Below are 18,808 nucleotides of genomic sequence, written 5' to 3' on the forward strand. Positions count from 1 at the left end.
TAGAAAATCCTTTGAGGAATTCTTTCAGACACAGGTGACCATCCTGGATTCAGCAAGGCTGAGTGGTGGGAGCTGACCAATAAGAGGGGCCTAGCCAATAAAAATTAGTTTGATACACACGACCTACCAAAGGTTGCGGAGGAAGCTGAATATTCTTGTCTTGACAGGAGAAGATCCTGGGGCAATCTCTGAGGTGAAACTCCTTACTCAGGAAGTGTCAATATGACCGGCATGCCTCTTTGGTTCTGGAGAGGTACTATGGGAAGTACCACTCGCCCAATCCTTACCAGAACTGCAAACAAGGTGTAGCAGTTAAGAAGGTCGTAGGCCTTAAGGATAGTACAGGTTCCTTGACAAAGTCCAGGTCAGGGATCCTGGAAGTTGTGGGGTTCTTTTATACTGAACTTCTTGGGAGGAAAGAGCTTAATAGAGGCAAGATGGAAAGCATTATGGACTCTACTCCAGGTCTAAATGGTGGTGATGTTCCATTGATGAATTTGACAAAGGAGATAACTGTTGAAGAGGTGATGAGGGCAATTGAGCAGCTAGCCATCAAAAAGTCACCTGGACCGGATGGCTTGACGGACGAGTTTTACAAAGCTTTTAGGTCTATTCTGGCCCCGCATTTAGTAGAGATTTTGAACAGCTGCCTCGTTTAGGAGACTCTTACCCCTTCCATGATGCACTCAGCTGTGATTCTTCTGTCAAAAGGTAAGGATCCTTCGATGATTGAGAATTGGCGCCCCATCAGCCTTTTCAATGTTGATAGAAAAGTGCTGGCGCAGATACTTTTCTGGCACTTATCGTCAGTAGCAGTCTTTGCTTTCTCGCCATCAGCACTGTTCGGTCAAAGATTGGAGCACCTTCACAGTGGTGTTAGCTGTCCGGGAGGCCCTGGAGCACTGCAGGGCTGCAGGCTGGGGTAAGTATTTGCTGGCATTGGATCAGGCAAAGGTTTTTGGTCGTGTCAACCATGAGTACCTGTGGCTGCTCCTTAGTAAGTGTGGTCTGCCAGTTGGCTTTGTCAATTGGTTGAAAGTCTTGTATAAGGAGCCAGAAAGCTTCCCTTATTAATGGTTGGGTTGGGCAGTCCTTTGAGGTTGGCTCTGGGGTGCATCAGGGTTGTCCCCTGAATCCATTGCTCTATGTGTTTGCAATCGACCCATTCATCAGGAGGCTAGAGAGTGGCCTTTTGTGTGGGGTACCAACGGGGCTCCCGGGTGAGCCACCTTTGAGGGTTGTTGCCTATGTGGACGATGTATCAGTGATTGTCACTGGGACAAATGAAGCAGAGGAGGTGGTCTCTCTGATCTTGGAGCCTGATGCTTCAGAGTACCATGATGTCAATCAGGATAAGAGTAAAGTTGTCTGGATGGGAAAGGAGGTGAGGTGTTTGATCTGCCGGACGCCTTTCCAATGCCCAAGGAAAAAATTAAGATACTAGGCATTGAATTCGGACCCGGCGATTATGGCCTTAAAAAATGGGAAGGCAGGCTGGAAGTTGCCAATACTAGGATGATCAGCTGGAAGAGATGGAAGCTATCTCTAAGGAAAAGGTTTGATTTGATTAAGACTTACCTGATTCCAATCTTCTTGTATGTCAGCTTTGTCTGCATTTTGCCAGTGTCTCTCTATGCTAGGGTCTCTAGTGTGTTCTTCCAGATGCTTTAGCGGAACAGACTGAACCTCATCAAGAGGAATGTCACCTATCTGTCCAGGAGGGAGGGAGGCTTAGGTATGGTCAACCCAGTTCATTTCTTTTCACTGCTTTTTCTCAAGTTTAACATTGGTAATATGCTTACAGTGGAACCTCCTGGATGGGCAAGCACGTTTAGATCTTGTCCACCTTCTTCCCAAAGTCGTAGAAAAGGCATAAACCAAGTAAAGAATCTCAGAGGTCATAGGAGTTAGCTTCCAGCCTATGTCTCTCCGTGCTTGAAGTTGTTGCAGCAGTCCATATGAGCCGGGTCTTGAGCAAAGTCTTTCATGATTCACTGGCCTTAAGGGATTGCCCAGGTGAAATTATGAGGGAAGGGTTAAGGCTGATTCATTTGGATAGAATCCCCCTTAAATGTAGGGATCTGGCCTGGCTGTGCTTCCATAGGAGGCTCTATGTTTGGGGCAATTTGAAATATCGCAGTGAGATGGATTGCAGTTGTCCTCGGGAGGAGTGTGCAGGTGAAGAGGAGACTATGGACCATTTTCTGCTTCATTGCCCTTTTAACATAGAGGTATACAAACAGGCGTGGCAGGTCCTTTGTGTTCTTTTCCTCTCTAGGCTGGGTTATGCTGAGTGGGCATACGGAACATTCAACAGTGGTGGGGTTTTTTGTTCGGACACACCTCTTTTAGTTAGCCTAGTAGTCTGTTTATTTCACCTGGAACGCACAGTGTCAGGTCACCACTCGGCATAAAATCCTTCTTGTTCAGGTGTGGGTGTGTGACATTTTGCATGAGGTGGGGAAGATTCGGGTGCTTGAGCAAGTGGGGTCAGGGGCTTGGTTAAAGGCCTGGAGATGTTTCAAGCCCCCCTGACTACCAGGAGTCCCTTTCTGGGGTGTGGCTGTCTGTCTCTTATCGCCTTAGTTTTGGCTGCATACATAGGTGATGGGTTGTGCCTCTTAGGCACTCTCTGCTGTTTTATGTAAATGGTTTTCAATAGTCTGAAAATTTTGGTAGTAAACTATGTATATATTGTATATATTCTGGATATGGATGTACATTCCTATTGTTTTCTGTTGTATGACCTTATTATTATGTTTTTTCCTTTTGTATAAAATTCTGTTGCTTATTTTCAATAAAAGATCAATAATGCCCCACCATTGGTGTCAGGGTGGGAAGAATAGTGCCCCATCACTGGTGTCAGTGGGAGGAAAAGTGCCCCATCATTGGTGTCAGTGGGAGGAAAAGTGCCCCATCATTGGTGTCAGTGGGAGGAAAAGTGCCCCATCATTGGTGTCAGTGGGAGGAAAAGTGCCCCATCATTGGTGTCAGTGGGAATAGTACCCCATCATTGGTGTCAGTTGGAGGAATAGTGCCCCATCATTGGTGTCAGTGGGAATAGTACCCCATCATTGGTGTCAGTGGGAGGAATAGTGTCCCATCCTTAGTTTCAGTGGGAGGATAGTGCCCCATCATTGGTGTAAGTGACACCAATGATGGGGGCACTATTCCACTCACACTGATACTAATGATGGGGCACTATTACTCCCACTGACACCAATGATGCTTACGTTGCTGACCCCCTGCTCCAGCCCTGGCTCCCTCCCTCTGCCATCCATAGCCAGCATACCTGGCTGCAGCAGCACCATCTGCTCTGCCCAGATCCCGGCCGCACAGCACAGACACTTACCTTACTGATCAGCTGTCTTCCTTCTCCAGCCGCTCTCCTCCTCTTCACTCCAATCAGCTTCCTCAATCCTCTTGCTGCCGTTCAGCTCCTCCTCTCTGCCTGTGTGCTTTCCCTGAGCTACAGATCCAGCGGCCAATCACTGGTGAGGAGACGGACCTTGCAGAAGGAGGTACAGGCTGCCATAGGCCACCCACTGAGCCCCAGGGGTGTGGCCAGCATGTCATCCCATCCACATCCAAGAACCAGGTAAATGAAGACACCAGACAACCTCTCTACCCTCCTCCAGCAGCGCCTCGTGGATCAGATCGAAGTTGGACATGGAGTCACGGACACAGATAGGACACATAGCAGCAGTCCCTGTCCTAATTGTCCCTTCCGTGGAAAAGGGGGAGTTCGGCGCCACCCCCCTGAAAAGTGCCGCCCTGGGCAAATGCCTTTCCTCCTTCCCCACAAGTGCACACCAGTGTTTCCAACTATATTTATATTAAGAATTAAAACAAAAAATGACATCTTTGCTCTTTTATGTAAATGTCAATGGATGGGAACAGGTGTTATTAAAAAATCCACCCCCCCGTGTTGTTAAATGCATCGAATGCACAAAACTTCCTGAAAGGTTACGGTGTTTTACCATCAATAACACCCCAAATTCATTTTTTCTGCAGCTGTTTCACTGATGAAAATATTTAACTTTTTTTGGTAGGTAACATCCTGGGTTCTGCAAAAATATGTTTGTTGATTTATGGTGAGCTGACCCCAATCATTAATTGGACTGCTGTTTCCCAACGATAAAAATGTTAAATTGTTTAGGACTGACTGCTACATTGGTTATTTTTGTTTGCATTTCCTTCATTCTGTTTCAGCATCATTCTTCTCAGTTTGATTTGTCATATTGATCTTTTGACTCTACTTAAATATACTTGCATGATCCAGAATAATTTTGAATACACGCTATATAAGGTAGTGTGGCCTAACAGTGATTTATTAAATAGAAACCCCTATTCTCATTCCCTAACTTAGAATTTTGGGGCTAAAAAATATACTTTACATTTTGGCAACTAATTTGTTTTCCCCTGACAAAGAGGGCTATACCATTGAAATGCGTTGGTAAGTAGGACAGCACAAGCATTTTCAGTCCAGTTGCCTAGGGAGCAAGCCTCTGAAGAGGAAACCTTGTGACACTGCATATTTAATCCTTATTCTTTCAAAACTACATCTAATCAATATTTTAATCTTTTTTTTTTAATGGCATAGTGATACCATCCAAGGAACGAGAATTTTGTCCTTTTTTTATTAGAACAACTTTCTCAATAAATTCTTGGAGATATAGGCTCAGGCAAGAGCTGAGCAGTGAATGTTACCTGGAGAAACAAGAAATGTGTGGCTACACTGCCCATGAAATACAGAGACACATTGCAGACTCATCTGCATTTTGATATAAGGATTGCCCTGTTTCTACTATAAAGAGGAGTTACATTCCTGGGATTTCTTGCATCCAGATAATCTTTAAACCGATGCATAAATAATAGGAAAATCCATATAATTTTGCAAAAAAGTTTTTTTATCTTTATCCTAGATGACAAGCAATTGAGCTGCAAGTTTTAAATGACTTGCTAAGCTATTGCTAGACTTGCCAGGCTTCACGAGGTTGTTGCCCAACTGCAAAATGTCTGCATTGCATGACTTCAGATCAACTTTCTTTGCAAACATTCTGCAAGTCTGCTGCAAGTTCTGGTTCAGTTATCCTACAAATTTTGTCAACTAGAACTTGTGCTTCAAGTGCTCTGCAAATGTACAATTTGCCAATGAAAATGTGCAGCAAGTTAACAAGACTTACAATTCAACATTGCCACTAGAGATGAGCGAATTATTCAAAAATTCGGTTCGGCTGATTCGCCGAATTCGCCGAATAAATTCGCTTCGAGCCGAATATATTCGCTGCGAATTTAACTTATAAAAAGGGTGTTTCTAGGCTTCAGAGAGCCTTTATATTAGTGCAGAACACTGTACCTTTAATTTAAATGCCCTTGGAGTCTGCTGGGGAAGAGAAATAATACTGTCAGTCAGTATGACATGCAGATGAGTGCCGTCGATCTTAGAATCACCGCACACTTCACTCATTTGGGCAGTCACGGGGCCAAAACCAGAGTGTGGAGCCACAGTGTGGCGGTGGAGGCAGCAGCAATGGGAGGCCATACAGCACCCTATGACAAAATGGAACCCACCAGCAGTGTGAGGAGACCTGAAAGTGGCACATGGAAGAGTGTGGCGATGGAGACAGCAGCAATGGGAGGCCGTACAGGGACCCATGACACACTCTGTACCTGGCAGCAGCATGAGGAGGCGGTACAGGGGCCCATGACAGATTACGGGCCTGGCAGCAGCATGAGGAGTCGGTACGGGGGCCCATGGCAGATTACGGGCCTGGCAGCAGCATGAGGAGGCAGTACAGGGGCCCATGGCAGAGTGGCGGAGCGTAAGCAGCTAAAATTGAAGGCCATACAGAGGCCTATGTTAAAAAGTCCCCCCAGCAGCAGCGTGGGGAGACGACTATCAAGAGTCCAATGGCAGAGTGGCGGAGCAGAAGCAGCTTCAATTGAAGGCCATACACAGGCCTAGGTTTAAAAGTCCCTCACAGTTAATTCCAATAACGAACTCTACTCCTCCGTGCAATCTACTTACGAGACCCTGGGCAGGTCTGGGTCCAATTTGTGGTAGAGACTGGTTTTGTTCAGCCATGCTTGAGCGAGTAATAACAGGTCTGTGCTGCCCTTTGGTGTCTGGCTTAATGCGCACAACACTGAACGTCCCAGCGTTTGTCAACGATTTGCCGTTAAGTGATGCAAACCCGCTGAACCACGTTCATGAGGAGCCGGTACAGGGGGCCATGAATCAGTATGGACCTGGCAGCAGCGTGAGCAGACGACAGAGGCACATGGCGCAGGGTGGCGGTGTAGGCAGCATTATTCTGAAGCCATACACAGGCCTAGGTTAAAAAGCGGAAGCCGTCAGCAGCGTGAGCAGACGACAGAGACACATGGCGCAGGGTGGCGGTGGATGCAGCAGTATTCGGAAGCCAAACACAGGCCTCGGTTAAAAAGCGGAAGCCGTCAGCAGCGTGAGCAGACGACAGAGGCACATGGCGCAGGGTGGCGGTGGAGGCAGCAGCAGTGGAAGGCCATACTGCACCCTATCACAAAATGGAACCCACCAACAGTGTAAGGAGACCTGAAAGTGGCACATGGCAGAGTCTGGCGATGAAGTCAGCAGCAATGGGAGGCCGTACAGGGACCCATGACACACTCTGGACCTGGCAGCAGCATGAGGAGGCGGTACAGGGGCCCATGACAGATTACGGGCCTGGCAGCAGCATGAGGAGTCGGTACGGGGGCCCATGGCAGATTACGGGCCTGGCAGCAGCATGAGGAGGCAGTACAGGGGCCCATGGCAGAGTGGCGAAGCGTAAGCAGCTTAAATTGAAGGCCATACAGAGGCCTATGTTAAAAAGTCCCCCCAGCAGCAGTGTGGGGAGACGACTATCAAGAGTCCAATGGCAGAGTGGCGGAGCAGAAGCAGCTTCAATTGAAGGCCATACACAGGCCTAGGTTAAAAAGTCCCCCCAGCAGCAGCGTGGGGAGACGACTATCAAGAGTCCAATGGCAGAGTGGCGGAGCAGAAGCAGCTTCAAGTGAAGGCCATACACAGGCCTAGGTTAAAAAGTCCCCCCAGCAGCAGTGTGGGGAGACGACTATCAAGAGTCCAATGGCTGAGTGGCGATCTGGGAAGTCAGCGTTGTGATTGCAGATGCAATGCAGAAATTCTACGAAGTAATGCCGTGGGTGCGAAGAAGATCATATACCGTCGTACTTACATCCATAAGACTTAACAACCTGCGAACCGGGAGCTTTATTGCCCTGACCCGCTGAGCAGCTTCTGGGATACCCAAGAGGCCCATGGCAGAGTGGCGGAGCGTAAGCAGCTTCAGTTAAAGGCCATACAGAGGCCTATGTTAAAAAGTCCCCCCAGCAGCAGCGTGGGGAGACGACTATCAAGAGTCCAATGGCAGAGTGGCGGAGCGGAAGCAGCTTCAATTGAAGGCCATACACAGGCCTAGGTTAAAAAGTCCCCCCAGCAGCAGTGTGGGGAGACGACTATCAAGAGTCCAATGGCTGAGTGGCGATCCGGGAAGTCAGCGTTGTGATTGCAGATGCAATGCAGAGATTCTATGAGGTGATGCCGTGGGTGCGAAGAAGATCATATACCGTCGTACTTCCATCCATAAGACGGAACAACCTGCGAACCGGGAGCTTTATTGCCCTGACCCGCTGAGCAGCTTCTGGGATACCCAAGAGTTTGGCTTCTGTGGGGAATATGGTTGAAAACTGAAACTTAAAGGCATGTTGACGGAAGGGCACCAGTGTCAGTGCTCCGGAGGGAATATAGCTTCAAAGCTGCAACTTAAAGGTATATCGACGGTCAGAGACCACAGGAAGTGGAGCTTGCGTCTTAAATCGACTGAATGTGGCAGACGTGAAACGTCTACGGGCCGTATATGAAACGGGTTGTTCCTCTTTCTGGAATAAGTGTTGGAAATGGCCACTCTTTTTGGTGTGGCGTTTTGTCTATTTAATTCCGATAACGGACTCTACTCCTCCGTGCAATCTAGTTACGAGACCCTGGGCAGGTCTGGGTCCAATTTGTGGTAGAGACTGGTTTTGTTCAGCCATGCTTGAGCGAGTAATAACAGGTCTGTGCTGCCCTTTGGTGTCTGGCTTAATGCGCACAACACTGAACGTCCCAGCATTTGTCAACGATTTGCCGTTAAGTGATGCAAACCCGCTGAACCACGTTCATGAGGAGCCGGTACAGGGGGCCATGAATCAGTATGGACCTGGCAGCAGTGTGAGGAGACCCGAAAGTGGCACATGGCGCAGGGTGGCGGTGGAGGCAGCAGTATTCGGAAGCCATACACAGGACTAGTTTAAAAAGCGGAAGCCGTCAGCAGCGTGAGCAGACGACAGAGGCACATGGCGCAGGGTGGCGGTGGAGGCAGCAGTATTCGGAAGCCATACACAGGCCTAGGTTTAAAACTGGAACCCAGCAGCGTGAGCAGACGACAAAGACGCACATGGCAGAGGATGGATCTGGCAGCAGTATGAGAAGGCGGTACAGGGGCCCGTGGCACAGTGTGGTGATGGGGGCTACAGCAACTGGATGCCAGAAAGTGGCCGATAGGGCTATATACTGCATGGAATTATAAAGTTGTAAAGACAGCGGCCTATAAGGCTATACACACTATAACAATCATGACTTGATTGACCATTGGCCTATAAGGCTATACACAGCATGAATATCATGACTTATTCTGAGAGTGGTTTGGAAGGCTATATACAAAAAGTAATTCATGAGCTGTCCGGACAGCGGACAATAAGTACATATATACAAATCAATTCATCAGCTGTCCAGCCAGCGGCCTCAAAGGCGACGCATATAGAAAGCAATTCATGAGCTGTTCAGACAGCGGCCTCTAAGGCGACAGATATACAAAGCAATTCCCGAGGTGTTCAGGGAGTGGCCTGAATGGCTAGGTTATTACTAAATATATTTTTGTGGCCAAACATCGACCTATAAATAGATGTCTACACAGTGACAAAAAAGTAGGTCGCCTTACAGCGGCGTATCCTACAAATTGACATTATAAGAAATGGTTTAGACCAACAAAAAAAAAAAAAAAAAAAACTTTGATGCGATGCTATACCTTAGTAGATTGTGGAAAGTCGACAAGTCAAGCGTAACTGTGTACATTACAGAAAATCTTAACAAGACAACCAAACATGTGGCCAAACCGTGACCGATACAACAAGTTAACAATGTAAGAAACAGGAGGGGGCCAAACCGTGGCCAATAAATAAACGGTCCACCTCATTGATGAGATGGACAACACGTGTCAAATAAATATTTAAAAAAATTGCTATTCCATCGGTCTGGAACTGGTCGACTATAAATAATTAAAAAGTTTAAATTCATGTGACAGTCGTCCAGCGACGTATAAATAATTTAAAAACACCAATTCATGAGGGGCCCGACCAGCAGAGCATAAGTCATTAAAAAGGTTCAATTCATGTGACGGTCGTCCAGCGAAGTATAAATAATTTAAAAACCCCAATTCATGAGGGGCCCGACCTGCAGAGTATAAGTCATTAAAAATGTGCAAAACATGAGTCGGCCGACCAGCAGCCTCTCAATAAAATATATATACAAATGTACGGATCAGGTGGAGGTCTTCCATTTGTCCCTAATAACATGTTTGGGGCATGATTCATGGCGGATTTAGTCAGTTGTGTCAGGAACTGGTGGTTTGAAATCCAGACTAATCCACGCCTGATTCATTTTCACAAACGTGAGTCTCTCCACACTTTGGGTGGACAGTCGTGTCCTCCGCGGAGTTACAATACCTCCTGCCGCACTAAACACGCGCTCCGATGCCACGCTACTGGCCGGGCATGACAGCCTTTCAAGGGCAAATTCAGCTAGTTGGGGCCAAAGGTCAAGTTTCGTTGCCCAGTAGTCAAGGGGATTGTCTACCTCGGTTGGCAGGGTGCTGTCCAAGTAGGCCCAAGCCTGTTGTTTGAGGTCCTGCTCCAGGTCCGCCTGATGCTGCTGCTGCTGTGGCTGGTTAGTAGTTTCCTCACTGCGCTGGTGAAGAAAGCTACTCATCATCGACTGCAGACTGAGGCAGCCGCTGCTGGTGGAGCTGCCACTGCTCCTACCACCCCACCCCTCCCCTGCTGCCATGGCAGCGGAACGCGAGCGCACAGGGCCCACAGTGTCTGAGGATGGACGTTGGCGCAGAAAGGCAGAGACCAACTGACTACATAGGTGGTTTTTATAGTACTTTATTTTGGCCTCCCTCTCAGCAGGTGTGAAAAAGGCCACCATTTTTGAACGGTAGCGAGGGTCCAACAAGGTGGACAGCCAAAAGTCATCCCTCTGTCTGATGGTTATTATTCGGCTGTCGCTACGCAAGCAACCGAGCATGCTATGGGCCATTTGTGCCAAGGAATGCGAGGGACTCCCTGCCTCCATCTCCACAGCATACTGCCACGGTGCATCTGGGTCCTCTGTCTCCTCCTCCTCCTCCTCTACCAGATGCTCCTGCTCCTCCACTCCTGTCCGCTGAGTGGAAAAACCACCCATTTCACTCAATAATTCCTGAGCACCAATGTCCTCCTCTACCTCCTCCTCTTCTTCCTGTCCTGCCCCCACAGGGGTCATGTGGCGTTGAGATCTGTGCGCCACGTCTACCGCACCCTGACCAGCCATTGTTAACAGCATTTGTTCCAGGACGTGCAACAGAGGAATGACGTCGTTCATCCCATAGTCCTGCCGACTCACGAATAGCGTGGCCTCCTCAAAGGGCCTGAGCAAGCGGCAGGTGTCACGCATGAGCTGCCAATGGCTGACATCTAAGTTACACAGGGGAGTACCTTTATCCGCTTGTAACATCAGGAAATCGGTGATGGCCTTTCGCTGTTCGTAAAGGCGGTCTAACATATGTAGGGTTCAATTCCACCTTGTTGCAACGTCGCAGATCAGGCAATGCTGTGGAATTCCGTTCTGCCGCTGCAGCTCAAGGAAGGTGTGCTTTGCGGAGTAGGAATGGCTGAAATGCATGCAAAGTTTACGTGACATTTTAAGGATGTCTTGCAGTGGGATGGTGGATTTTAGGAACCGCTTGACAACCAGATTGAACACGTGAGCCATGCATGGTGCATGGCACAACCTTCCTTGACGCAGAGCAGACACCATGTTCTTTCCGTTGTCGGTCAACATGGTTCCGATTTTCAGTTTGCGCGGAGACAGCCATCTGTCGATTTCTCTGTTCATTACACTGAGAAGTTCCTCCCCTGTGTGACTACGTTCGCCAAGGCATACCAGGTGCAGCACAGCGTGACACCGTTGCGCCCTGCACATGTGATATGCCGGTCGGGTAATGGGACTTGGCACGGGGGTGGCGGCTGAGGACACGGCGGAAGAAGAGGTGGTAGAGGCGGACATCTTTTGTGGACCAAGGACGTGCAAACGTGGAGGCAAAAGCGGCGTGACCTGTCCAAGTTGCTGGTGCGGCTGTGCCGGCACCACGTTCACCCAGTGGGCCGTAAATGACATGTACTGTCCCTGACCGTAGTTACAGCTCCACACGTCGGCGCTGCCGTGCACTTTGGCAGAGACCGACATGCTCAAAGACTGGCCCACCATCTCTTCTACATGTGAATGCAGGGCTGGCACTGCCTTTTTGGCGAAGAAATGCCGGCTTGGCACTCTCCACCGCGGCTCGGCACAAGCCATCATTTCTCGGAAAGGTGCTGAGTCCACCACTTGGAAAGGGAGGGACTGCAGCACCAGCAACTTGGACAGGAGGACGTTCAGCTTCTGCACCGTCGGGTGCGTGCTCGCAAACTGTTGTCTCTTGGAAACGGATTCCAAGAAAGACTGCTGACGGAATCCGTGAAGAGGAGTAACAGGAGAAGGAGCATCTGAACGAGCGGAAGATGCCAACGAGCGACAACTCCCCTCAGCAGAGGTGTTGGAGCCTTGACTGGCTGATAGAGGGCGATTGACGTCGGGTGACGGAGCAAGTAACGGAGCGGGTGATGGAGCGGGGGCTGGGGCAGGCAGAACCGCCGTATCTTTATCACGGTTTTCCCAGGCCACCGAATGGGGACGCTGCATATGCTGACACAACGCTGTAGTCCCAACATGGGCCCCCTGGCCACGCTTGACTTTCTGGCCACATAGTCGACATACGGTTACGTTTACTTCCTCGGGCGGCTTGACGAAAAATTGCCACACCGCCGAGTAGGAAACTTTGCCCCCGCTACTCCTCACTGGCTGACTGCTACTTCCCCTGTGCACACCAGCACCACTACTGGCCGTGGTGGTAGGCTGCAGTGGAGCTGGTGCTCTACTGCGTGGCCGTTTGGCTCCACTGACACTGCTGCGACCCTGCTGCCTCCTGGGCAACCCACCGACTGTTTTGCTCGCTGGCAAGCTGGCACCCTCTTCTCCTGATGATGCGGAAGCAATAGCCTGATGACGACGAGGCTGCCAAGTGCGATCAGCCTCATCATCATCAATTAGGGTCTCCACGTCACTACTAGCCCCCTCGGCTGCGTGTGGGTCAGGAGACAGACCTGTCTCTAGACCGGCTACCAAGCCACTCTCCTCGCCAGTACTTCTTCGCCTGGCTGCTGAAGAGGCGGATGTCTCCCCCCGTTCCTGACCGCCCTCTGTTAGCTCTTCCTCACTGTACAGTGGGGGTGAGGGAACACCAAAGGACAGGGGCAGGCCGAGGACACGTGATTTCAGTGGGCTTGCTCCCGGGCCATACCAACTAACGGTTGTGTCTGACGTACCCACCGACCGTTGGCTGTAGGTGTCAGAGGTGACCTGGGAAGAGGAAGACGACCGAGTCAACCAATCGATGACGGCAGGGTTGTCGGTGGAGAAACGACCGTTGGATGACACCGGGAGCACTGGCCTCTGGCTGCGACTAGTGCTGCCTCGACCCCTTCCTCTGCTGCCACGTCTGCTCGCTCTTGAAACATTGCCTCCTCTGCCACTCCTCTGCGTGTTGTCTGACATACTCTTTAATTCAATAAGCACCCCAAAAATAAAACCGGATTTAACTCTTTGAACGTACAATAGTGGTTGTGAAGCAGAAAGTCAGTTTATTTAGCACAATCGGTCAATTGCAGCTTGCCGTTGGCTGTAAACTGTACGTTTATGTCACTGGAATGCACTAATCACCCAAAAAATATTACCGCCACCCGGCGTGTATATGGATTTAACTCTTTGAACGTACAATAGTGGTTGTGAAGCAGAAAGTCAGTTTATTGTACACAATCGGTCAATTGCAGCTTGCCGTTGGCTGGAAACTGTACGTTTATGTCACTGGAATGCACTAATCACCCAAAAAATATTACCGCCAGCCGGCGTGTAAATGGATTTAACTCTTTGAACGTACAATAGTGGTTGTGAAGCAGAAAGTCAGTTTATTGTACACAATCGGTCAATTGCAGCTTGCCGTTGGCTGGAAACTGTACGTTTATGTCACTGGAATGCACTAATCACCCAAAAAATATTACCGCCAGCCGGCGTGTAAATGGATTTAACTCTTTGAACGTACAATAGTGGTTTGTGAAGCAGAAAGTCAGTTTATTTTGCACAATCGGCAAACTGCAGCACCAACTGTGCACGACAGCCACCAAAAAAAAAAAGGATGTATGTCACTTTAAATTTTCGATTCTTTGATAGCTGTGGCCCTAAGTAACAATTCTGTGTCCCTGAGTAACAATTCTGTGTCCCTGAGTAACGATTCTGTGGCCCTAAAGTCTCTGTGGCCCTAACTCTGTCCCTTAATACACACAGGTCTGTCTCTCTTGAATGACCGGAGGCTAATGGAGAATTCTAAGATGGCCGCGATTTATAGCTCCACCATTACACAGTGCTGGCTGGCTGCTGATTGGCTAATGCGATCACATGTCATGAATGCATTATGGGTCAGCGTGCCTTGTCTGCACGCCTTCCCAGAGATCCCCGCCCCATCTTCTCTGTCCATTTTCTCCGTCGCCACACATGTCGCCGCCATTTTTGGGAAAATTCGATTCGTGCATCCGAAGTTTGCTAATCTTCGGATTCGTCGCGAATAGAATTTTTCCAAATCTTCGGAACGAATTCCACTTCGTCATGTTCGATTCGCTCATCTCTAATTGCCACACATCTGTGGCAAGTTTTCCTTCCTATCAGGGATTTAAATGAATTTTCAGGTTTGTACAATAGGACCTCCGTTCAAAACAAACACAGTGAAGAAGACATAGTTCAATGCATAGTACTGTATGGGCAGACAATTAAAAGTAAGAATATACTGTATTTTCTTTGTACATAAAGAAAAGACTAAGTGAAATATAAATGAGGTGGTTGAATGTTGTACAAACCCCATTTCGTAAACATAAGACAGTTTCAGATTAAAGTGAGTCTCTCCTTATTCAAGTAGGGTCTGGTTTAGGTCTAAAATTGCATACCTGTGGTTCATCAGAAGGGTATTCTGCATATCTCCTGTAGAATTCATATGTTACAATTTAAAATCAGAGAAATATTTACAAGTCTATGAATCCAAACATTTTTTTTTTAAATTCCACCAAGTTGCCTGGAAATTGCAGCCTGTCTATACAGGCTTAATTTCTGTGGTGCTAAACTGTAAAATTTTGGCCTTGTCCATCTCTGAATCAAGAGACTGTTTTTTTAAATTAATTTTGGCCTTAATATCTGAGGTGCTACACAGTTGGTCTTTGGAACAAGATATAATAGGGGTTATTTACTAAAAGTGGAGCGTGCAAAATCTGGTACAGCTCTGCAGAGAAAACAATCAGCTTCCAGGTTTTATTGCCAAAGCTTGATTGAACAAGCTGAAGTTAGAAGGTGATTGGCTACCATGCACAGGTGCACCAGTTTTAGTAAATCTACCCCAATATGAATTGCTCTCAAATCAAAGCCAGCTCATACAGGCTTAATGTCTGTTCTGTGAGCGTGTACTGTTTTTCCACCATCAGTCACCAAAAACATTTTTTTTTATTTGCACTTGCAATGTGCCTATTCTCTTCACAAATTGTGGCATATGCAAGGAAGACTCAAAATATGTGCTCCAAACCTGTACAATTTTCAGTCTTTGATCCTAGGAATTAGTTTTATATATATATATATATATATGCCTGCTCTCTCCTAGCAAAATCCAAATCTGCTGTACATGTGTATGATTTTTTGGTTTTCAGTGTCTCAAAAAATACACTGTTATTTGCTTAATCAAGTTAAACTCTGCATTCTCTGTCTCTCTGACACAGCATCTTAGCTAAAAAAAAAAAAAAAAAAAAAAAAAAAAGAGTGTACACTACTAAACAAATCAGTTATGTTTTTCTTGTTAGAGGATCTGGAAATTTTCACTTTAATGCAGTTACATTTAACATCTGCCAAGTCTCTCTATCTTCCATTGTGGCATTGTAAAATCGCTTACATGATGTGCAACATGTCCATTAAATATTTTTGGTTCTTCACTGTGAGATAAGAAAATGGATTTATTTTTTCAGAACAACATATACTTCATCTCACCCTCTAAAATAGTGGACAACTACAAACTCTTGCAAAATGTTTGACTTATCTATCCTTCTGACATTGCTGCCCTCAACCTCAATCAAACTGCTTATGTATTCTCTAGTCACTGCGTTTTATCTTTGCTATTATCTTTGAAACATGGAACTGTAAATTTTTTAGTTTGCCTCAAAGTGATTTTAAAGGAAAGATTTTTTAAAAATATCAAATATTTTATACTTACCTGCTCATTAGCCCCATCCTTTTTTATTTGGGTCCCCCACTGGCGGTCCTGGCTTCTCCCCTCGGCCAAGTGCTCCCAATAGCAAGCCTCAGAGCGCTGCTTGGCCCCCACCTCCCAATTCATCATCATTCATACTCACTGGCTGTGATTGACAGTAGCAGAAGTCAATGGCTGTCGCTGCTGTGTGCACCAACTAAGAGAGAGGGGACCCCGGAAAGCCGCTGCTCTCATGCACATTGCTGGATCAAGATGGGGATATGCGTGCAGAAGGGTTTTTGCCTTCATGTTTTTTGCCTTCATGCACTATGGAATGCATGAAGGTAAAAAAACCTTGAGCCTTTAGAACAATTTTAACAAATTTCTCAAATCCAGAATGTGGGTTTGTAGTCTTGAAGAGTTTTGAAGCATGCTGGGTTGACATTTTGTTAAACTTTGTACACAATACAGTGTGTGACTGAAAAAAAGATCACAAGATTTGCTATGACTTGTTTTGAGACTGTTTGGCTTTGAAAAAAATAAAAATAAAACCAACCAACAATGAACTAAATGTGGCCTGGAACCCATAAAGTCCAAATTAAGTTTTTGTATTTATTATTGTAATATGGTCATGCTGCATATACAGCATTATATATTTTCTTCTGCCTTATACGCACACATTTCCTATTTTTAAAGCATATCTGTGCTGTCTCTCATTCTGATTAATTTCTCCAAACCCCAACGAGGGAGAGCACACCCTGACATTCAGAGTACAGTTGTTTTTAGCAAAATCCCATAGAATGGGGCTGCTGTTAATAAAATGGCTTTAAGGAGGAGCAAGGGAATGGTGTTAAATTTAGTGCTCCTGAGCTGCCTGTGTATACACACAAAGGGCCCTGGAGGATACATTCAACAGGGTGGCTACTCTCACTGCAAAGATGTGCTTAACATAAAAATAGGATGGGAAACCAGCTTTTATATAAGGTATGCTATTACATTTATTTTTTTTTATAATCAAGGGCTTAACAGCACTTTAAATACAATGTTATACAAGTTACACTAGAAAGTCGGACACCACTCAACAAAGAGCACAGCAATGTCGGTCTCCAGTAGTCCAACAGATTCCCCACCCTGCACACTGCTCCAACCAACAAACAATATTTAAAGTATTTCTACATAGGAAACAGAAGAAACAAGGGCAAAATCTTTGTGTAAAATTGTAAAGTTGATCTGTTTAATAAAATATACTGGACTACAATCACGCTCAGCCAGAAACTGCAAAGGAAATAGAAGAATCAAATGGCAAAAACATAGTGTAAAACTGCATAAAGCCAATCTGTTTATAATCCGGTGTCTCCATTATGTGAGTGATATTTATTTTAATAAAGTGAAAAAGCAAAAAAGCTGCTGCCGATCCTCTGGCAGGCATGATGACGAGATCTGGTTTGTGTCGTCATCTCACCCGCTGAAGGATCAGCGTCAGCTTTTTCACTTTATAATCCTCTGTCTCCATTATGTGAGTGTAACATATTTGAATAAACAGATCAGCTTTATGCAGTTTTACACTATGTTTTTGCCCTTTGATTCTTCTATTTCCTATGCAGTATCTGACTGAGGGTGATTGTTCAGGAAGGGTTTGTTACCATCGTTCTTGTTATTCAGCACTATTTTATATCATTTAGAGACCCCACACAGCTCACAGCTGGTAAGAGATTTGAACCATGTGGATGTGAAACCCCCTGGGGATTGTCACAAGTAGAGATGAGCGAAGAAATGAAAAATTCGATTCGGCTGATTCGGCGAATTCCAGTGTGAAATTCGATTCGATGCGAATTTCTCCGCTACGAAGATGACTTATTTAAAGGGTTTCTAGGCTTCAGAGAGCCTTTAAATTAGTGCAGAACACTGTACCTTTAATTTAAATGCCCTTGGAGATGAGGAAGGAGAAGGAGAAGGAGAAGGATGAGAAGAAGGAGAAGGAGAAGGATGAGAAGAAGGAGAAGGAGAAGGGTGAGAAGAAGGAGAAGGATGAGAAGAAGGAGAAGGATGAGAAGAAGGAGAAGGAGAAGGATGAGAAGAAGGAGAAGGAGAAGGATGAGAAGAAGGAGAAGGATGAGAAGAAGGAGAATGATGAGAAGAAGGAGAAGGATGATAAGAAGAAGGCTGAGAATAAGGAGAAGGATGAGAAGAAGGAGAAGGAGAAGGATGAGAAGAAGGAGAAGGATGAGAAGAAGGAGAAGGAGAAGGATGAGAAGAAAGAGAAGGATGAGAAGGAGAAGGATGAGAAGAAGAAGGATGAGAAGAAGAAGGATGAGAAGAAGGAAAAGGATGAGAAGAAGAAGGATGAGAAGAAGGAGAAGGATGAGAAGAAGGAGAATGATGAGAAGAAGGAGAAGGATGAGAAGAAGGAGAAGGATGATAAGAAGGACAAGGAAGAGAAGAAGGAGAAGGAGAAGGATGAGAAGAAGGAGAAGGATGAGAAGAAGGAGAAGGATGAGAAGAAGGAGAAGGATGAGAAGAAGGAGAAGGATGAGAAGAAGGAGAAGGAGAAGGATGAGAAGAAGGAGAAGGATGAGAAGAAGAAGGATGAGAAGAAGGATGAGAAGAAGGAGGAGAAGGATGAGAAGAAGAAGGATGAGAAGAAGGAGAAGGATGAGAAGAAGGAGAAGGAAGAGAAGAAGGAGAAGGAGAAGGATGAGAAGGAGAAGGATGAGAAGAAGGAGAAGGATGAGAAGAAGGAGAAGGAGAAGGATGAGAAGAAGGAGAAGGATGAGAAGAAGAAGGATGAGAAGAAGGATGAGAAGGATGAGAAGAAGGAGAAGGATGAGAAGAAGGAGAATGATGAGAAGAAGGAGAAGAAGGAGAAGGATGAGAAGAAGGAGAAGGATGAGAAGAAGGAGAAGGATGAGAAGAAGGAGAAGGATGAGAAGAAGGAGAAGGAGAAGGATGAGAAGAAAAAGGATGAGGAGAAGGAGAAGGATGAGAAGAAGGAGAAGGAGAAGGATGAGAAGAAGGAGAAGGATGAGAAGAAGGAGAAGGATGAGAAGAAGGAGAAGGAGAAGGATGAGAAGAAGGAGAAGGAGAAGGATGAGAAG

General features: G+C 46.5%; 1 protein-coding gene across 1 annotated transcript in view; it reads left to right on the top strand.

Annotated features, from left to right (window-relative positions):
- Nucleotides 1-437: 437 nt before the first annotated feature.
- LOC149452261 (olfactory receptor 12D1-like) overlaps nt 438-18,808 on the top strand; it is a 38,950-nt gene continuing 20,579 nt past the window's right edge. Inside the window, exons 1-2 of the mRNA XM_089689541.1 lie at nt 438-607; nt 1,174-1,384. Of these exons, the coding sequence (XP_089545667.1) occupies nt 438-607; nt 1,174-1,384 (381 nt within the window). The remainder of the gene's footprint in view (nt 608-1,173; nt 1,385-18,808) is intronic.

This window comes from Staurois parvus, unplaced genomic scaffold, assembly GCF_062004578.1.
Source record: "Staurois parvus isolate SC_StPar_1 unplaced genomic scaffold, SC_StPar_1.0 ptg000486l, whole genome shotgun sequence".
Lineage (NCBI taxonomy): Eukaryota > Metazoa > Chordata > Amphibia > Anura > Ranidae > Staurois > Staurois parvus.